General features: G+C 41.4%; 1 protein-coding gene across 1 annotated transcript in view; it reads right to left on the reverse strand.

The window, feature by feature from the left end:
* Nucleotides 1-17,657, reverse strand: part of ccdc138 (coiled-coil domain containing 138) — a 133,777-nt gene that overhangs the window by 114,399 nt on the left and 1,721 nt on the right. The window contains exon 2 of the mRNA XM_078545557.1: nt 7,641-7,695. Within this exon, the coding sequence (XP_078401683.1) occupies nt 7,641-7,695 (55 nt within the window). The remainder of the gene's footprint in view (nt 1-7,640; nt 7,696-17,657) is intronic.

Raw genomic sequence — 17,657 nt, forward strand, 5'->3', positions numbered from 1 at the left:
TAAAGACACTCCCGAGCAACAGTTTCTCACCAACCAATGAACACGGTTTTCCTGTGATGTCACTCTTCGTTCTTTTCTTCAAACCCAGCATTCTAGAACTCTCCTGTGCATTCTTCAAGCAGGTTCGCTCTTTGCCTCTCTCCCAGGTAAATGATCTACAAAAGCAGCTCTCACACCCAATCCCTGTCCTTGGTTCTTAATTACCATCAACTTGAGGCACTGCACCTACCTCCTTCAGAAGTCCAGGCAGCGGGCGATCGAGGGGGGAGTCCCGCCCGATTGTTTGTCCCTCTTCCGTGGCTACGTTCGCGGCCGGGTGTCCCTGGAGAGGGAGCACGCGGTGTTTGCCGGCACCATCGAGGCCTTCCGTGCCCGGTGGGCGCCGCGGGAACTGGGGTGTTTTGTTGACCCCTTTAATCACATTTTGGTTTAATGTTTGTAAGTTTCCTTTAAACTTTGTCCTTGGTTTTACAGCTGACCTGAATTAGGGGCTGTGCTTGATTTATCCCTTGTTATTGTTAATTTAGTTAATTGTTTTGACTCGAAAAGAGTTACCTCCTTCAGAGTGGCAATCACTTCCCACCTCAAACATAAATTTTAAACCTGTTAATAATCTCCAATAATGTTTCCTTCCTCTTTGTGGTTCTGGAATGCATCGTTGTTGCTTTATGACAAGGTTACTAAAAACATCCTTTGTGACCGGGACCACAGCCTGCTGTCCTACAGCATGCTTCTCGACAACTTGGACACCATTGATCATTCTATGCACCTTCAACATTTCTTAGCAATACATCTTTATCTCTTTCTTACTTCTAAACATATTCAACCTCAACAATACTGTCTTCTCTCTCGAACAGTCCCTCAAAGTGAGGAGGACACTTGCCATAGAGCATCGTGACAACAGCATGTGCTTGGAGTCTTTTAACCTAGGGAAGCTGTTTTGTTGCAGCTACCACGCAGTTCTGACTGACCAGGAAACGCTCCCGCTCTTAACACCTGCCGTAAACGTTATCAGATGGATTTACACGTTGATAATCAATCTGCTTGGCCATGTCATGAACGCACCTTCGTTGGTCATCAGGCCCTGGGGTGGGATTTGAACCCGGAGCTTCTGGCTCAGAGGCAGAGATACCACCCATCATGCCACAAGATCTCCTAACAACAATACTACATATCCACCAAGTTTCTCATCCCATGCCCACATGGTGACATAGCTGTAAACCTTATCAATATGTTTCTCAAAGGTGACAATATCCAAGAAATATAGGATCAGATATCATATGCATGCCGATGAAACCCAACTTCACTTTTCTTCCTCCTCTCTTGATGCAAATTGTTGTTGTTGGCATTGATTGAGCACCTTTAAATGTAGAAGTGTAAGGTGTTTCACAGACTCAAGCCAAAAAAGATTGATGCTAAGAAGGATAATCAAAATCTGTGAAAAAAGGTAGGTTTTAAGGAGGGGCTGAATAGGAGGAGAAGTGTATGGAGAGTATATGGGGAATGCTGGTCGAAGGCATGGTTATTGAAAGTGGGTCAAAAGGTTGGTGGAGGGGCTATGGGATTGCAGAAGGCTGGAGTCACAGGATATTGGAGAAATTGGAGGGAGGATTGTAGAAAAGGTTACACAGATAAGAAGGGGAAATGCCACTGAGTCGTTTAAAAGGGAGAATGAGAATTTAATCTGGGCCAAGATTTCTCAATCGCCGTGTGGAGGAGTGCCCGACATGCTGGCGCGTAAAATGACACACGATGTTTCGGTCAGCAGGTGTGCGCTGCAGTTGGCTGCGTGCCCGCTGAAGTTGGCTGTGCGCCCGCCAATAATTACGAGACCTATTAAGGCAGTTAAGGAACTAATTAATATCAAATTTACGCTGCCCGTCCAGCCTAACTGTTGGCGGGCAGGCAAAAAGGCCTTTACGTTTTTTAAGAAACCTCATCCACGAGCAGGATGAGGTTTCCTAAAGCTTTAACAAATTGAATTTAAAAAAATTCTGAAATATAAAAATATGTCCCATCTCATGTGACTGTGGGACATGTTTCATTAAATTTTTATTCCATTTTATTTATTTATTTCAAAAGCGCTTCAATCTCCCAGAGGCAGCTCCATGCCTATGGGGGATTGAAGTGCTCTTTCACGCGCATGTGCGAAAGAGCACTGGCCCCGACTCTTCCTCCTCCTCCCGCCTACACAGGTAGCGCTCAGTGCTACCGTTTGCGTATTACGCTGGGTGGGCCTTAATTGGCCCGCCCGCATAAAACGGCGGTGCGGAGCCGATTACGACCGCTCCTGCCCGACATGGGAAAAATTCAGGCCCTGGAGTTGTTGAAAGACCACAATTCAATTTAGGTCAGGGAGGACCAGAGAAATGAATGAACAAGAGTTTGTCTGATACCAGGTCGATCTGGTAATGTAAATATTAATTAATTGAGAAATATACTTCATGATGAGGTATACAGAAAATAATGAAGTCTTATGTAAGGTTATTAAAGTATTAATCTTCTAATTACTTGTATATTCAGAAGTCTGACTTGTTAAGAATTATGAGATGTGCAAAAATAATCTAGTAATTTTTGAAACCTCTGGAAAATTGAGGTTATAGTATGGTATTACAAAATAATCAATAACAAATATTCAATTGAAAGAAATGCATAAAAGACTTGCATTTTCATAACATTAGAATGGTGCAAAGTGTTGGAGCCAATAAAGTACTCCTGAAATGCAGTCACTGTTGTTAGAACAAAGAAAAGTACAGCACAGGAACAGCCCTTCGGCCCTCCAAGCCTGCGCCGATCATATTGCCCGTCAACTAAAACATTTTGCACTTCTGGGGTCCGTATCCCTCTATTCCCATCCTATTCATGTATTTGTCAAGCTGCCTCTTAAACGCCACTATCGTACCTGCTTCCACCACCTCCTCTGGCAGCGAATTCCAGACACTCACTACCCTCTGCGTAAAAAACTTGCCCCGCACATCTCCTCTATAGTTTTCTCCTCTCACCTTAAATCTATGTCCTCTAGTAATTGACTCTTCCACCCTTGGAAAAAGCTTCTGACTATCTATTCTGTCCATGCCACTCATAATTTTGTAAACTTCTATCAAGTCGCCCCTCAATCTCCGTCGCTCTAGTGAGAACAATCCGAGTTTCTCCAACCTCTCCTCATAGCTAATAACCTCCAGACCAGGCAGCATCCTGGTAAACCTCCTCTGCACCCTCTCCAACGCCTCCATATCCTTCTGGTAATGTGGTGACCAGAATTGCATGCAATATTCCAAGTGTGGCCTAACCAAGGTTCTATACAGCTGCAGCATGACTTCCCAGCTTTTATACTCAATACCCCTGCCAATGAAGGCAAGCATGCCATATGCCTTCCTGACTACCTTATCCACCTGCGTTGCACTTTCAGTGACCTGTGGACCTATACACCCAGATCCCTCTGCCCGTCGATGCACTTTAGGGTTCTGCCATTTACTGTATAATTCCTACCTGTATTAGACCTTCCAAAATGCATTACCTCGCATTTGTCTGGATTAAATTCCTGCGCTGTTATGCAGGACAAAAGTGTCAGCCAAATTATGCCCAACAAGATCCCAAAACAGCAATGGGATAAAGACCAGATAATGTTTTTCTGATGTTGGTTCAGGGATAAATATTGGCCAGAATGCCAGGGAGGACTCCAATGGTTCTTCTTTGAAATAATGCCAGATTCTTCTTCAAAATAGTGTATTTAGATCCATGAGAAGGTAGACGTTTAATATCTCATCTGAAAGACAGCACCTCTGACACCTTTTTCCCTCATTACTCTACCAAATTGTCAGTCTAGATTTTGTGCTCCTTTGTACATCCACAAAGGTGATTGTTAAGATATGTTTAAAAATCTGTATTTAATTCATCACTTTTATGCACTTCCTACATTTAAGTATAAATTCTCTGTACATAGCCTCATATAGTCTTATTTTGGTTATTTTTCTATTGGAGAACTTGCTACTAAAATTTTGATCACTCGCTCATCATTCTGAGATCAATACACATCTTTAGAAATTTGCATGGTGTGCATATTTGGTATTAAAGCAGAAAAGGCTTGACTCTATTCTCACATTTGTTTTTGTAACCAGAGTAATGTCTTCACTTCCAAGCCTTGTATCTTCTCTTCAGCAGTCCTTCAGCCACCTCCTTATCTACATGCTAACGTTTGGAAACAAGGGCACAGCTTTCTCATGGATGCTGATGACCCCCCAACTCTACGTTTCCTCCAATGTTCCCTTTAATGCATGGCCCCTTTGAAATCTTTTGCCCAGCTTCCCGCACACAGTATTCATCATTGGACAAGGTCTGCATGGTGCTTTTGAGACTTCTACATGGCTGTGCTTTCATGCAGCTTAGAAGTAACACTGCTCTCTACCACCTTTGTGCTGTCAAGTTGCTTGTCTGATATCCAATTTTGTGAGAGCTACAAATTGCTTCAGCTAAATATGAGGTAAGCTGAAGTCATTGTCTTCAATTCCACCATAAACTTTGGTTCTCACCATAAACCCTCCACAGCCATGCTTTCAGGATGAACAAGAACATTCATGACCTTGGGTTCCTATTCAACCTTGAGCTGAGCGTCCGATGCCATCGCAAAGACTGCCAACTTTCATCTCTGTAACATTTCCACCTCTGCTCCCATCCTAATCCATCTGCTGTTGAAATTCTCATTCATGCCTTTGCAACCTCCACGCTTGACCTTTCCAATGCTTCCCCAGCTGGATTTCCATCCTCCACCCTCCATCTGATGCTCTGCTTACCCTCTATTAAATCCTTCTCACCATCGCCAAGAAAGAAAAAGTTAGGGGGCTATGGGGAAAAATGTGGGGGGAATGGGACTAATTAGACAGCTTTTTCAGAGTCGGTAAACATACAATGGGACGAATGCCTCATTTTCTGCTGTACAATTCAATGCACTTACATTTATATAGTGCCTTTGACACAGTCAAATATCCAAGGTGCTTCATAGGAGTGTAATCTGATAAAAACTGACAGAGCCAAAAGAGGAGGCAATAGGTCAGGTGACAATAAGAGGTATGTTTTAAAGAGCACCTTAAAATTAGGGGAGAAAGGTGGAGATGTTTAGGGAGATAGCATATTTAATCCATAAAACATCCCAAACCACTTTTAGTAGTGTGGGTTTCACCCATTTTGCCTGAGCAGAATTTTGGCAATTTATAATTCTTGTATGTTAAACGCAGCATTTTTGAACTAATATTATAGCCATTAAAGAATAGATGGAGGTTTGGGCAATTTGGGTTGTTAATAGTCTACCAAAGAAAGATGGAACAACTGTCAGACTATTTACTTCTCCAGCTTTCAGCTTTAGAACGATGAGGATTATTGGGTATGATTCTAAGTATATTTTGTCTTTGTGATGGAGTGGATTTCACTCAATGTGGCCAGCAGAAGCTAAACAGGTGCCATTAACTCTTACAACAAAGGAAAAGTAATTATTTTTGTATCATAAGTTTGTGCACAGACAATTGGCCTATTCACTGTCAAAATTGAGAGGGATCAGGGGACTGCCTTTGGTGCTCTCTGGGGATGCTAATTTCAGGCTAAACCCATACAGACTAAAGGAAGAGATGAACTTTATCTGAGAAAGTACTGGTGCTAAAAATAGTTTTTACCTGGAAAACCAGCAGAGTTATATTTTAATATTTTTATGCTACAAGGAGCAGTAGGACATTGATGAAACACATTATGCACATTATGTAAAACACACTAGTTTGTTGGTTTGTAATTGTACCTCGTCTCTAAGTGTTTTCAGTCTTAAAGACAAGAGAACATTGCATTTTTTCCCTTACTCTTTCATGGGATGTGGATGTGGCTGGCAAAGCCAGCATCTGTTGCCCATCCCTAATTTCCCTTCAACTGAGCGGCTTAGTAGGCCATTTCAGAGGGAAGTTAATAGTTAACCACATTGCTCTGGATCTGGAGTTACATGTAGGCCAGACCAGATAATGATGGCAGATTTCCTTTCCCTAAAGGACATTAGTGGAACAAATGGGTTTTTACGGCAATCGATGATAGTTTCATGGTCACTATTGCTGAGGCTAGTTTTCAATTCCGGATTTATTAACTGAATTTAAATTCCACCAGCTGCTGTGGTGGGATTTGAACCCATGTCCCCAGAGCATTAGACTGAGCTTCTGGATTACTAGTCCACTGGTATTACCACTTCGCCACCATCTCCCCAAGATGAGACTTCAGTTACAAGTTAATGGAACAAGAATTCCATGTTATGATCCCAGGATGTGCAACTATTTGACTACATACTGGACAGTAAAGATGGAGCTTAAATCACTGAGAGCTCTAGGCCTGCTTTTTAGGAGTGAACAGTGATGTTGAACATGAGAATATCCAACTCAATATTGTTAGGGTGATTTATAAAAAATATATACCAGTGCCTAATTCCCCTTCCCAAGGGCTGGGTCAGAACTTCAGCAGAGAGCCAGTACTTTGCTTTATCCCAGAAGAAATCAATTAATTTCCTGTGAATGCTGATGAGGAGTTCAAGGAGAGGAATTAAAGTGACCAAACAGTATTAAAAGATGGCAGGCACAAGGTGGTTTATGATCAAGCAGAATCCTTGCAAAAAGGCAATCAGAGCAATCCTGTCCAATGTCCCAAGACAAATGGTGACTGTGGAGTTTTGCTTTCCCCCTACTACCGCTCCCACACCCCCCAGTTCCCCTTCCAAAAGGGAGGAGGAAGTGCAGAAAAAGCCATTGGTTTCCACTGATGTAGTGTGGATTTGAAATAGGACTGTGAAGGTGAATGTCTTCAACTAAGAAGCTAAAGATATGGGCGTATGTGCACAGTCCCAGCTTCACCCTATCCTTTACTTGAGGGCAACAGCTACAGTCTCCTCTTCCATTCTTCTTAATCAGCTTATCCTAATGCCATTTGAAGTCATGGCTGTTGTCTTTTTTGGTAATAAAAAAGTCCAAAAGGAAAAAGAAAAAACTCTTAAATACCTAAGAATCATCATTTTCTATCTTGACTTCTGTGCCACTATGCATAGTTCAGACAGCAAAGGTGTCTAAGGCATGGTTTGCAGAATTCCAATAGAAAAGATACATAGGATTCAAAAAGAATAGAACAAATTGATGCGTTGAAGCTGTTTGTGAACATATCAACAGCAATAGCCTGTTCCACTCCTCTTGCTTGGTGCACCAATCAGATCATGGCTAATCTCTACTTCAGCTCCATTTACCCACCTTTGTGCTTCCTGATTCCACTCATGAATGACCTAGTTCTAATTTTAAGATTGTGACTCCTTGTTATAGATTTCCACATCAGGGGAAATGGTTTCTCTAAATCTACTCCATTGAATTATTTTATCATTTTAAATATCTCAATTAGATCACCTCTCAAATTTCTAATCTTAAGGGAATCAAGCTAAATTTATGTAACCTGTTCGCATAGTTTAACCCTTTAAGCCTTGGTATAACTCTGGTGAAACTGCATTGAATTCCACCCAAGGTCAATATATCCATCCCAGAAGTTAACACAATAATGACCAGCAGAGACATTTTTGCATCAAGATATACTAGACTACAAATCTAGTGCCATTACTATTTTCATTCTGTAAAAAATCTTACCTTTGATATATGGGTTCATTTTCAAATTTATTCTAGTTAGATTTACCGTGGAGTCCTAAAATAAAATAAAATTAACTGTTGAAATTGCAATCCTGTGACCTTTAAATTAGATATTAAATACAGCAAAACATGGAAAGTTGTTGGACAACATATGCTACATTGTCAGTAAAATACTGTACATCAGCAATATAGCACTAGGTTTATTCAGCAAGAAATGGACAAGTGATCACATCTCTTGTGCATAATATAATCCTAGAAACATTTTATGATGCATTATTATGCTGGAATATTTTAAATAAATGTTTTAGTTAAGTTAGCAGCTGCATGATGCTAAGATGAAATACCAATGGGAGAATGTATGATGTTTATAAATTTCAGCATTTTGAACAGCACGAAACTCACTTTTGTCATTCTGATATCTAATTTTATACTTGATTAGATCAAAATTTATTTGATTTTTCATGCCTGATTTTTTTTTCCTTGAATCAGAACATGATTTTAATTATCCAAAGTGCTACAGCATACTAATTTGATCAATTGCAACAAAAACAAAGAAATATAGCAATACACAAAATACAATGCTTCAACTGACATTTGCGAAATTAACTTAGGTAAAAATGTAAATAAACAGTAAATAATGGATATCTCTAGTTTTGCAATTCAATGAGTTTTGAAGAAGACAAGATAATTCAAGTCATTCATAAAAGTTAGCGAAGTGTCAAGGTTAGATTATAACCATTGGGTTGCAGAATGTTAGTACATTGTTTGTCTACCTCTAGACTTTTGATTCAGTTTCAGGAGAGCATCCTCTATGTTAACCAGCTAGTCACTGTAGTGTTACTGGTCTCCACTGAACAATAGGGAGACCCAGGGTAAAGCTGAACAGATATTATTAATGATGAATGTTTATAAATAATTTTAAAATCTTGTAATGCTAACCCAAAACATATTAGCATCTCTGCCTTCTCACTAATTCTTGTCAAATACAGCTCACTAAAAATGTAATGTTTATCAAAATGAATACAGCATGATATAAGTAAAGTTCTCTCCCAAGTATAGGTTGTTATACAATACCCGCTTGTTGATTGGATGCCAGCTTCAGTTCCAAAACAGCATTCTTACTTTCAAGTCAGTAAGACTTGGGGGTTCCAGTTCCATTCCAGAAGCTTGAGACATACTCCAGGCTGACGATTCAGTGCAGTACTGAGGAAGTGCTACACTAACAGTGACAATGTTTTTCAGTTGATATGTTAAACTAAGGCCCTGTCTGCCCTCAGCTGGATGTAACAAAGATAATAGCACTTTTTGAAGTAATATTAGAAACAGACCCAGGGTATATTAACACAGACTACTGGAAACAAGGCATCCAGGAACTTCCAAATGTCTATTGACTATTTACAATTACGTATAGGGACAGATAAGCACGTGGCTCCTTCCTGAGGCATCTCTGAGTTCTAGATATGCGATCTGACATCGCTAGCTATTAACCTTTATACTACATCTCCCTCCCAAGTCTTTCATTCTACTCACTAGCTATTTACACATCTTACTTCCCATCCCCTCCTTCAGTGTCCTGCACCAATGGCATCAATCTTCAACTGTGTTCTCGGCTCTCTTAGAGGACATGTAGGATGTATGTTCTTCCTGAAATGCACTTGAAACAGTAGACAGAGATTCCAGTTTCTGATGCACAGCATAAAGGTGATAAACAGATGTTCTCTTTTTCTCCTTTTCCCTTGTAACCCAGAGATTGCGCTGCTGGCCGAAACTTGGCCAGCTTCTCTTAAGGTTCGTATAACTGTAGTGATCTTCTGATCCAGCAAGATCATTGCGTGGCAAAAGCATTCATTGTTTTGGTACATTCAATGATTCATGTACCCTGAATAACGTGTTGTGCACTCCCAATACCACACAAGAATGAAAGTGATGGACAAATGGAAGCGGGAAGATTATTCTCAAGTGAACTTACTGATACTCATGTCAATACTGTAGGGATTATGTTTCTGCATGCAGTTGTTTGGCCTGTGCACACACTATTTTCACTCAGTGCGAGTTTGCTGTTCACTAGGTATTGGCATTTCATGAGCTTCAACAGTCAAGGCAACGTCTGGGATAGAACTGAATATCACCTCGGATTCTGTTCTACTGCCTCTACTAGATTCAGAGCAGTTACACTTCGTTGCACATCTGAAATGTGTGTCAGATCAGCAGCTAGTATATCATAAGTTTCGGTTACTTCCTCTTCCCCTATACTTCAAGGTTTGGGGAGTCAGCTGTGTGTTCTGCACCTCTCTCACTGGCCATTGTCGAAGCTTCTGTTCCTGGTCATTCTTTCTGAAAGTCAGTGCCTGCATTAGATTGTTCTATGTCAATCAGTGTCCCTGCCAGAATAATCAGGTGGATTAGCATCCTGGTCACATTCATCAGGCACCTTCTGATCATTGTCATCAGTGGTGGACTGGTCTCCTTCTTCATCCACCTTCTCCTCAAAGAGGAACACAAGTTCCAGAATGTCCTCTTGTGGCTGCAGGTGTGGAGCCTTCTGTATGGAGACTAGCTTAAATCATCCTGGGTCAACTTGGGTTTCCATTACTACTAGTGAATAAAGTTGCAAAGCTATACAAGCTTCTCTATCCATAATCAAGATTGCTGTTTATTAGGTAGAGTGCCAATAAATTCTCTGCCATTATACTAAAGTGTGGCAGTCATCTGCCCTTGCACCTTGAGTGGGGTGCCCTGTGGACCATGAAGGTCAAGTTGTAAATGGTTGAAGAAATTCAGGCATCAGCCACTACACCATATCAGAAATAATGGACACCCGTGCACCATGTCCAAGTTGAAACTGGTTATGTGGTCATTGATAATGATTTCTGCATTCCAAAAGGTTGCAACTTCACCCAAGAAAGGCACTTTCTGTTCCTTTACATCTTCTGTTTCCTGGATACTGTGTGATCGGATTGGTCTCCCTTTATATTCTTGAGTAGGTAGCTTGCAGTTGCGGCATGCTGCCTTAAATAGTCCCACCTCCGGCAGGCAAGACACCCTGCATGTATGGCAGAATATTCTTCACATATGGGGTTTTTGGGTGCTACAATGGGAGCACTGTATAATGGTGAGTCTGGGTAATGGTCGGTCTGGGTCTGCTTTTTAGTCGGTGGGCCAGTACCTCTATTGCTCACATATTGGACTGAGTCAGTAGTTTAACTCCACAAAGGTTCTCTATCACCCTGGATTAAAACTCGGTTCTGCTTCTGAAGCTCAGGCTGTCTCATTAAGTGAACTGCCTTGGATAATGTTAGCTTTTCTCTGGACTGCAGAAATTCAGGTAAGACTCCATCCACAATAAAAGGGGAATTTACACATGGACGAAGGGGCCATGGCTGAGGTATGAAATGAATACTTTGCATCCGTCTTTACCAAGGAGGTAGATGCTACCCAGGCCATGGTGACAGACGAGGAAACTCTGTCACTAGAAGGGATCAAATTGATAAGGAGGAAGTGTTGAATAGACTGTCGGTGCTTAAAGTTGACAAGGCACCGGGACTTGATGAGATGCATCCAAGGATATTGAAGGAAGTGAGAGTAGAAATTGCAGGGGCACTGGCCATAGTCTTCCAGTCTTCCCTAGATTCAGGGGTGGTGCCAGAGGATTGGAGAATTGCAAACATTATGCCTTTGTTCAAAAAAGGTTAAGCCCAACAATTACATACCAGTCAGTTTAATTTCAGTAGTGGGCAAGATTCTAGAAACAATTATTCGGGATAGATTTAATAGTCACTTGGAAAAATGTGGGTTGATAAGAAAGAACTGGCATGGATTTTTAAAGGGGAAAATCTTATTTAACTGACTTGCTGGAGTATTTTGAAGAGGTAACAGAGAGGGTTATGCTGTTGATCTGTTGTACATGGACTTTCAAAAGGCATTTGATACAGCGCCACACAACAGACTTGTGAAAAATGTTATTGCTCATGGAATAAAAGGTACAGTAACAACGTGGATACAAAATTGGCTGAAAAATAGGAGACAGAGGGTGATGGTCAATGGATATTTTTCGAGCTGGAGGAAGGTTTGTAGTGGAGTTCCCCAGGGGTCAATATTGGGACCCTTGCTTTTCCTGATATATATTAATGATCTAGATCTTAGTGTGCAGGGGACAATTTCAAATTTTACGGATGATATGAAGCTTGGAAGTGTAATGGACTGTGAGGAGGATGGCGTGGAACTTCAAGAGAACATAGACAAGTTGGTGGAGTGGGCAGTTAGGTGGCAGATGAAGTTCAATGTGAAGTAGTGTGAGGTGATGCATTTTGGTAGGAAGAACAATGGACAGACAAAATAAAATAAGGGGTGAAATTTTGAACGGGGTGCAGGAGCAGAAAGACCTGGGTGTATATATGTATAGATCATTGAAAGTGGCAGGACAAGTGGAGAGGGCAGTTAAAGCGTATAGTATCCTGGGCTTTATTAATAGGGGAATAGAGTACAAGAGCAGGGAGGTTATGCTGAATTTATATAAGACACTCGGTTGACCTCAGCTGGAGTATTGTGTACAGTTCTGGGTGCCACATTATAGGAAGGGTGTGAACACACTGGAGAGATGACAGAACTGATTTACAAGAATGGTTCCAGGGATGAGAAACTTCAGCTATGAGGATAGATTGTTCTCCTTGGAGAGAAGGCAGCTAAGAGGAGATTTGTTAGAGATGTTCAAAATCATGAGGGGGCGGGACAGAGTAGATAGGGAGAAGCTGTTCCCGCTCGTAAAAGGATCAAGAACAAGGGGGCACAGATTTAACGTGCTAACCCTGAAGCGGCCCTATACCTGCTGAATCTATGACCCCAATTTTTCCATTGTGCAACTTGGCTAAGGCCTTCCATGTGGTCAAAGAAGTCGGATAGGAATAGGGCTTTTTCCATGGTCGTCTGGTACTTTAATCAACTGTTTTGGGACTCCGTTAGCACTTTTCTTTTTGATTCCTTGCTGTGGTCATTCCCTCGCTGCTGTATTCTTGATGGCTTTCACTTTCCTTTTACAAGCAGTTTGGTAGGGGGTATCGGTTAGTTTGCCACCACCACCATGAAGTAACATCAGAAATGGACCCAGGGTATAATTAACAGAGACTACTGAAAACAAGGCATCCAGGAACTTCCAAATGTTTATTAACTATTTACAACTATGTACAGGGACAGGTAAGTACGAGGTTCCTTTCAGGCCTCTCTCTGAGTTCTAGAGACACATGATCTGACATCATTGATGATGTATATTAGCTATTAGCCCTTTCTACTACATATTTGAAGAACAGTAGAGGAGTTCTCCTATTGTATGTACTTATCCTCCAACATCACCACTAAAACAGATCATATCATTTATCACATTACTATTAGTGTGACCTTGCGCTGCAAAAATTGGCCACCACATTTATTGAAGTTATTACAGTAACCACACAACATAAAAATTGGTTGTGAAGCACTTTGGAATGTTAATGCATTGTTGTCAAGGTTTACCCTACTGATTCCGTCAGCAGGCTTAAATCAAGCGCTCAATTGGTTTGTTCGTTGTCACCATAGCCTTAGTGGGGTCGTCGGCATCATCTTGCTTCTTCGCTGGCTTTCTTCAATCCTCCCTCAGTCCGCGTCTCAATGTTATCCAACCATCCAATTTTTTTTCTCCCTCCTCTTTCTTAACCCTAACTTTCTCCTTCAATTGTTGCCAGAACAAGGCTATTGGGTCTTTGCTCCCAATAACTGTACTTTCTTTCTTTGGCTGTATTTAGCAACCCTCTTGATTCCTGAACTTCCACTCTTGATTTAACCTACTCATTTGTCTTTCTATCCATCCAGCTGATTCCATGCATCCACTGCCTCTATCTCGTTGCTTCCAATCTTGACTTTTCAATTGCCATTTAGAGCCATATCATTGATCTTTGCCTCATTTATGTTGAAAAAGTCTCACTGTATTTTTTTTACTAGGCCTGCCATAGTCTCTAGCTCCTCTTTTGTCTGGCTATGTGTGTGATGTCATCTGCCTACCTGAAATTCCATCTGTTATGACCTCTTATGATGCAGCCACATTTATCTGGTAACTCTTCCTGCACCATCCCACAGCATTAAACAGCATGGGTGACAGAAGACACCCTTGCCTGATCCCTTCTCAAACTGGAATTGGTTTGTATGCCCATCACCAACTCTGATGACTCCTGAAATATTTCTGTATAGCTCTTGCTTTAGCCACACAAGATGTGTGGGTACACCAAAGTCTAAGTACCTTGCATAGAGCATCATGTTGGGCAGTGTTGAAAGCTTTGGCATAGTCTATAAACATGAGCCAAAGCTGGGCTTCCTGCTTATTTTCACATTTCTCCAAGGGCTTTCTGAGCACAAGCATGGTGTCAGTTGTAGCCTTTCCAGGAATGAAGCCAAACTTCTGCTCTGCCACTTCTCTGTTCATACAGGAGGTGACACTCTGCCTGATGACATCAAGCAGCACTTTAGATGCGTGACTAATGAGACTTAGCGTATGATATTTTGGACAGTGCTGTGTGCCTGCTCATTGGTATTTATGTGCAAATCAGACAGCATTTGCACATACAGCTAAGCACCAACATCTGGAAGCTGCTGTCTGACGGCTCCTTTAAAAGCACCCAAAAATGGTTTCACATTGTCTTGACTCACAGCATGAAGTTGCTGTACTTACCACATAGATGTCAGCTGTGATGAACTCTGCAGTTTGTAGAGTTTCCAGGAGGTGGATGGCTCAGAGCAGTCAGGAATTGGGTCCAGGGTGGATGCAGTACACATGCTTGAGGAGGCCAAGGTTGGGCATTGTTGGGTCATTGGCCCATCCACCAAAAGGGTGAAAGAGGCCCATGTGGCTTGGAATTCGTGCCATTTTAGTGCATGGGAGTTGGTTAGCTAGCAGCTAAGTGGAAGGGGCACAGGGTGCTGGGACTGGCACTCAGGAATATACTTTCATATTGGGAGATTCACGCAGAAGCTCGACTGCAGGCGGCTGATGCTCGGATCTGCAGCAGAGCTTTTGCATCTGAGGAACTTGGAGCGCCCTTGAGGTTTGTTGGAGGCAGATCACGCAACCGAGGACCAGCGGAAAAACAGGCCCGTGATACCTGGGTCTTCTGGAATGGAAGGAGGTGGTGGTATGTGGTGCAGCTGCACCTGCACCAAAGAGAAGATCAAGAGGGCTGAATCCAGGAGCAAAGTTGAGAGGGATCTGGAAAAGTGTGCCTTTTGGTGAAAATTGTACCCATGGAACTTGGGTGGAGTAAAACTAAATTCAGATGTGATTTGGTGGCTAAAGCCTTGAAGAAAAGGAGCTGAAATTCGGCCAGGTAATGTTCAGAGTTTTGAAGGACTTTGTGGCTAGAACTGGTGCATTATATGCCAAGTGAACTGCATAGTAAATCAGCGAGGTCTATCTTTGTTGTATAAGCTATTTAAAGTGCAATTTGTGGTTTATATTGACTACAAATTGCCTGTTCATGTTTAATTTATGTTGATTTTTTATTTGATTGCTAAAGTAAGAGTTATAAAAAGTGAAATCTTGTCCACAGGTTTGTCACTGGGGTCATTTCATAAATTAGGTTCTTTTAGTTTGTTGGTCTCCATGGGGCTAACAGGACTAAATATGCCCCCCCAAAAAAGGTCCGTTCCAATCTAAGTATCTTACATGGCAATTACATCTTAATTACCTCCAAACAACCTCTCTGGCACTGAAAATTAACTTGTATGGTGTATTATTCCTTTGACATTTACTTATTGATTGAAATATTTAAAAAATCAAAAGTCAGTTTAACTATTTCTTTCTATCCCTTATCTGTCTCTTTATCAACCTTTCCTTCCCTCTTGTCATTTCGCTTTCTGCAACTAACTTGACATTGAATTGAATATTCCAATTTATAATTCTTGTCTCAGACACTGTGCTGTTCGTTAATGATTTTTCAACCTGACTTATAAGACACAGCCCTGTTCACGTAGGTCCCACAAGCCCGATAGTAGGTGCTGCTCTTTTTGGATGGTTAGCTGATAGGAGCTTGCCACGCAAACACCCATAGAAACTCTATGGGCATTGGGCAAGTGCCTGCTCTGAGCAATGGGTTAACAATGGGCCATTTTTTCTGGAACAAGGCGGTTTTGTGGTATGTCCCATTAGCTAAACTTGCTCATTCACATTTAGGTTTTAAAATTTTTGCCGACCAAGTTTTTAAAATTCTTTTTGATGGGATGTGGGCATTGCTGGCAAGGCCAACATTTGTTGCCTAGCCCTAATTGCCCTTCAACTGAGTGGCTTGCTAGGCCACTTCAGAGAGCTGTGGGTCTGAAGTCATGTGTAGGCCAGACGAGGTAAGAATGGCAGATTTCCTTTCCTAAAGAATATTAGTGACCCAGATAGGTTTTTAAAACAATCAACGATAGTTTCAGAGTCACCATCACCATTACTAGGACCAGCTTTCAATTCAAGATTTTATTAATTGAATTTAAATTCCAACAGCTGCCATGGTGGGATTTGAACCGTGTCCACCATCAACCCAGTTGGTGGAAGGCCAAGCTAATAGTGGCATAGTGAGGGCAACAGACACTTTGGTAAATTACAGTACAGACAGTGTATCCTGTTCACCAATGAGATTCAAAGTTGAGAAACAAAGAGGGAGGACTAAGAAGGGTGAATTCAATATCAAATCATGTACAGAGACAAGAAATTTAAAAAAAGATTGACTTAAAAAAGAAAAAAAGAGACAGAAAGGAAAATAAAAGAAAGTGTAAAACTTAAAAATGTCAGTTAAAACATCTAAAACAATTCAAAACCTTAAGGAATGAGACATGACACTTAAATTCACTTTCTGGACAAATTAGGTTGATTTGCAGTCATTAATAATTGTCTCCTCATTAAAAGCATACCTGCAATATTAATTACTAAATTTAACTTTTTCTGGCAAATTTACAACAGCAACAACTATTATTTATATAATGCATTTAACACAACAGAACTTTCCAAGGCACTTCACAGCGTTTAAAAGCAAAATTTGACACTGAGACACATGATTGGTGCAGATGAACAAAAGTTTGGTCAAAGAGGTAGGTTTTAAGAATCACAGAGCAGAAGAGGCCCTTTGGTCCATCGAGTCTGCACCGATACATGAGAAACACCTGACCTACCTACCTAATCCCATTTACCAGCACTTGGCCCATAGCCTTGAATGTTATGACGTGCCAAGTGCTCATAAAGGATGTGAGGCAACCCGCCTCCACCACCCTTCCAGGCAGTGTATTCCAGACCGTCACCACCCTCTGGGTAGAAAAGTTTTTCCTCACATCCCCCCTAAACTTCCTGCCCCTCACCTTGAACTTATGCCCCCTTGTGACTGACCCTTCAACTAAGGGGAACAGCTGCTCCCTATCCACCCTGTCCATGCCCCTCATAAGAAGCAAAGAAAGTTAGGGAAGCAATAAGGTTTAGGAAGGAACAGCCACCAATGTTGGAACAATTAAAACTGGAGATGCTCACAAGGCCAGATTTAGAGGACCACCAATATCTTAGATGGCTGAAGGAGATCAGAGATACAGAAGAGCAAGGCCTTGGAAGGATTAGAAAACAAGGTTCAGAACTTTAACATCAAGGTGTTGCTTAACTGAGAGCCAATTATGTCAATGAGCACAGGAGTGATAGAGAAAAGGAATTGATCATGTTCTGATCACTGTCACCTAGGGGTCCCTTTCCTATGAGGTTATTGATCAACTGTGTCTCATTGGAGATTACCAGGCCCAGAATAAACTACTCCCTGGTTGGCACTAGAAAATACTACTCTAAGAAATTGTCCTGAATACACTATGTAAATTGATTTTCCAGGCTACCTTTGCCTACCTGATTTGCCCAATCTACATGTAGATTAAAATCACCCATGATTATTGCACGCCCCATTTGTTTCTTCCTGTATATTCTGTTCTACAGTGTAACTACTGTTAAAGGGCCTGTAAACCACACCTGCAAGTGAACACTTACCT

Source organism: Cetorhinus maximus, chromosome 7 (genome assembly GCF_964194155.1).
Source record: "Cetorhinus maximus chromosome 7, sCetMax3.hap1.1, whole genome shotgun sequence".
NCBI lineage: Eukaryota > Metazoa > Chordata > Chondrichthyes > Lamniformes > Cetorhinidae > Cetorhinus > Cetorhinus maximus.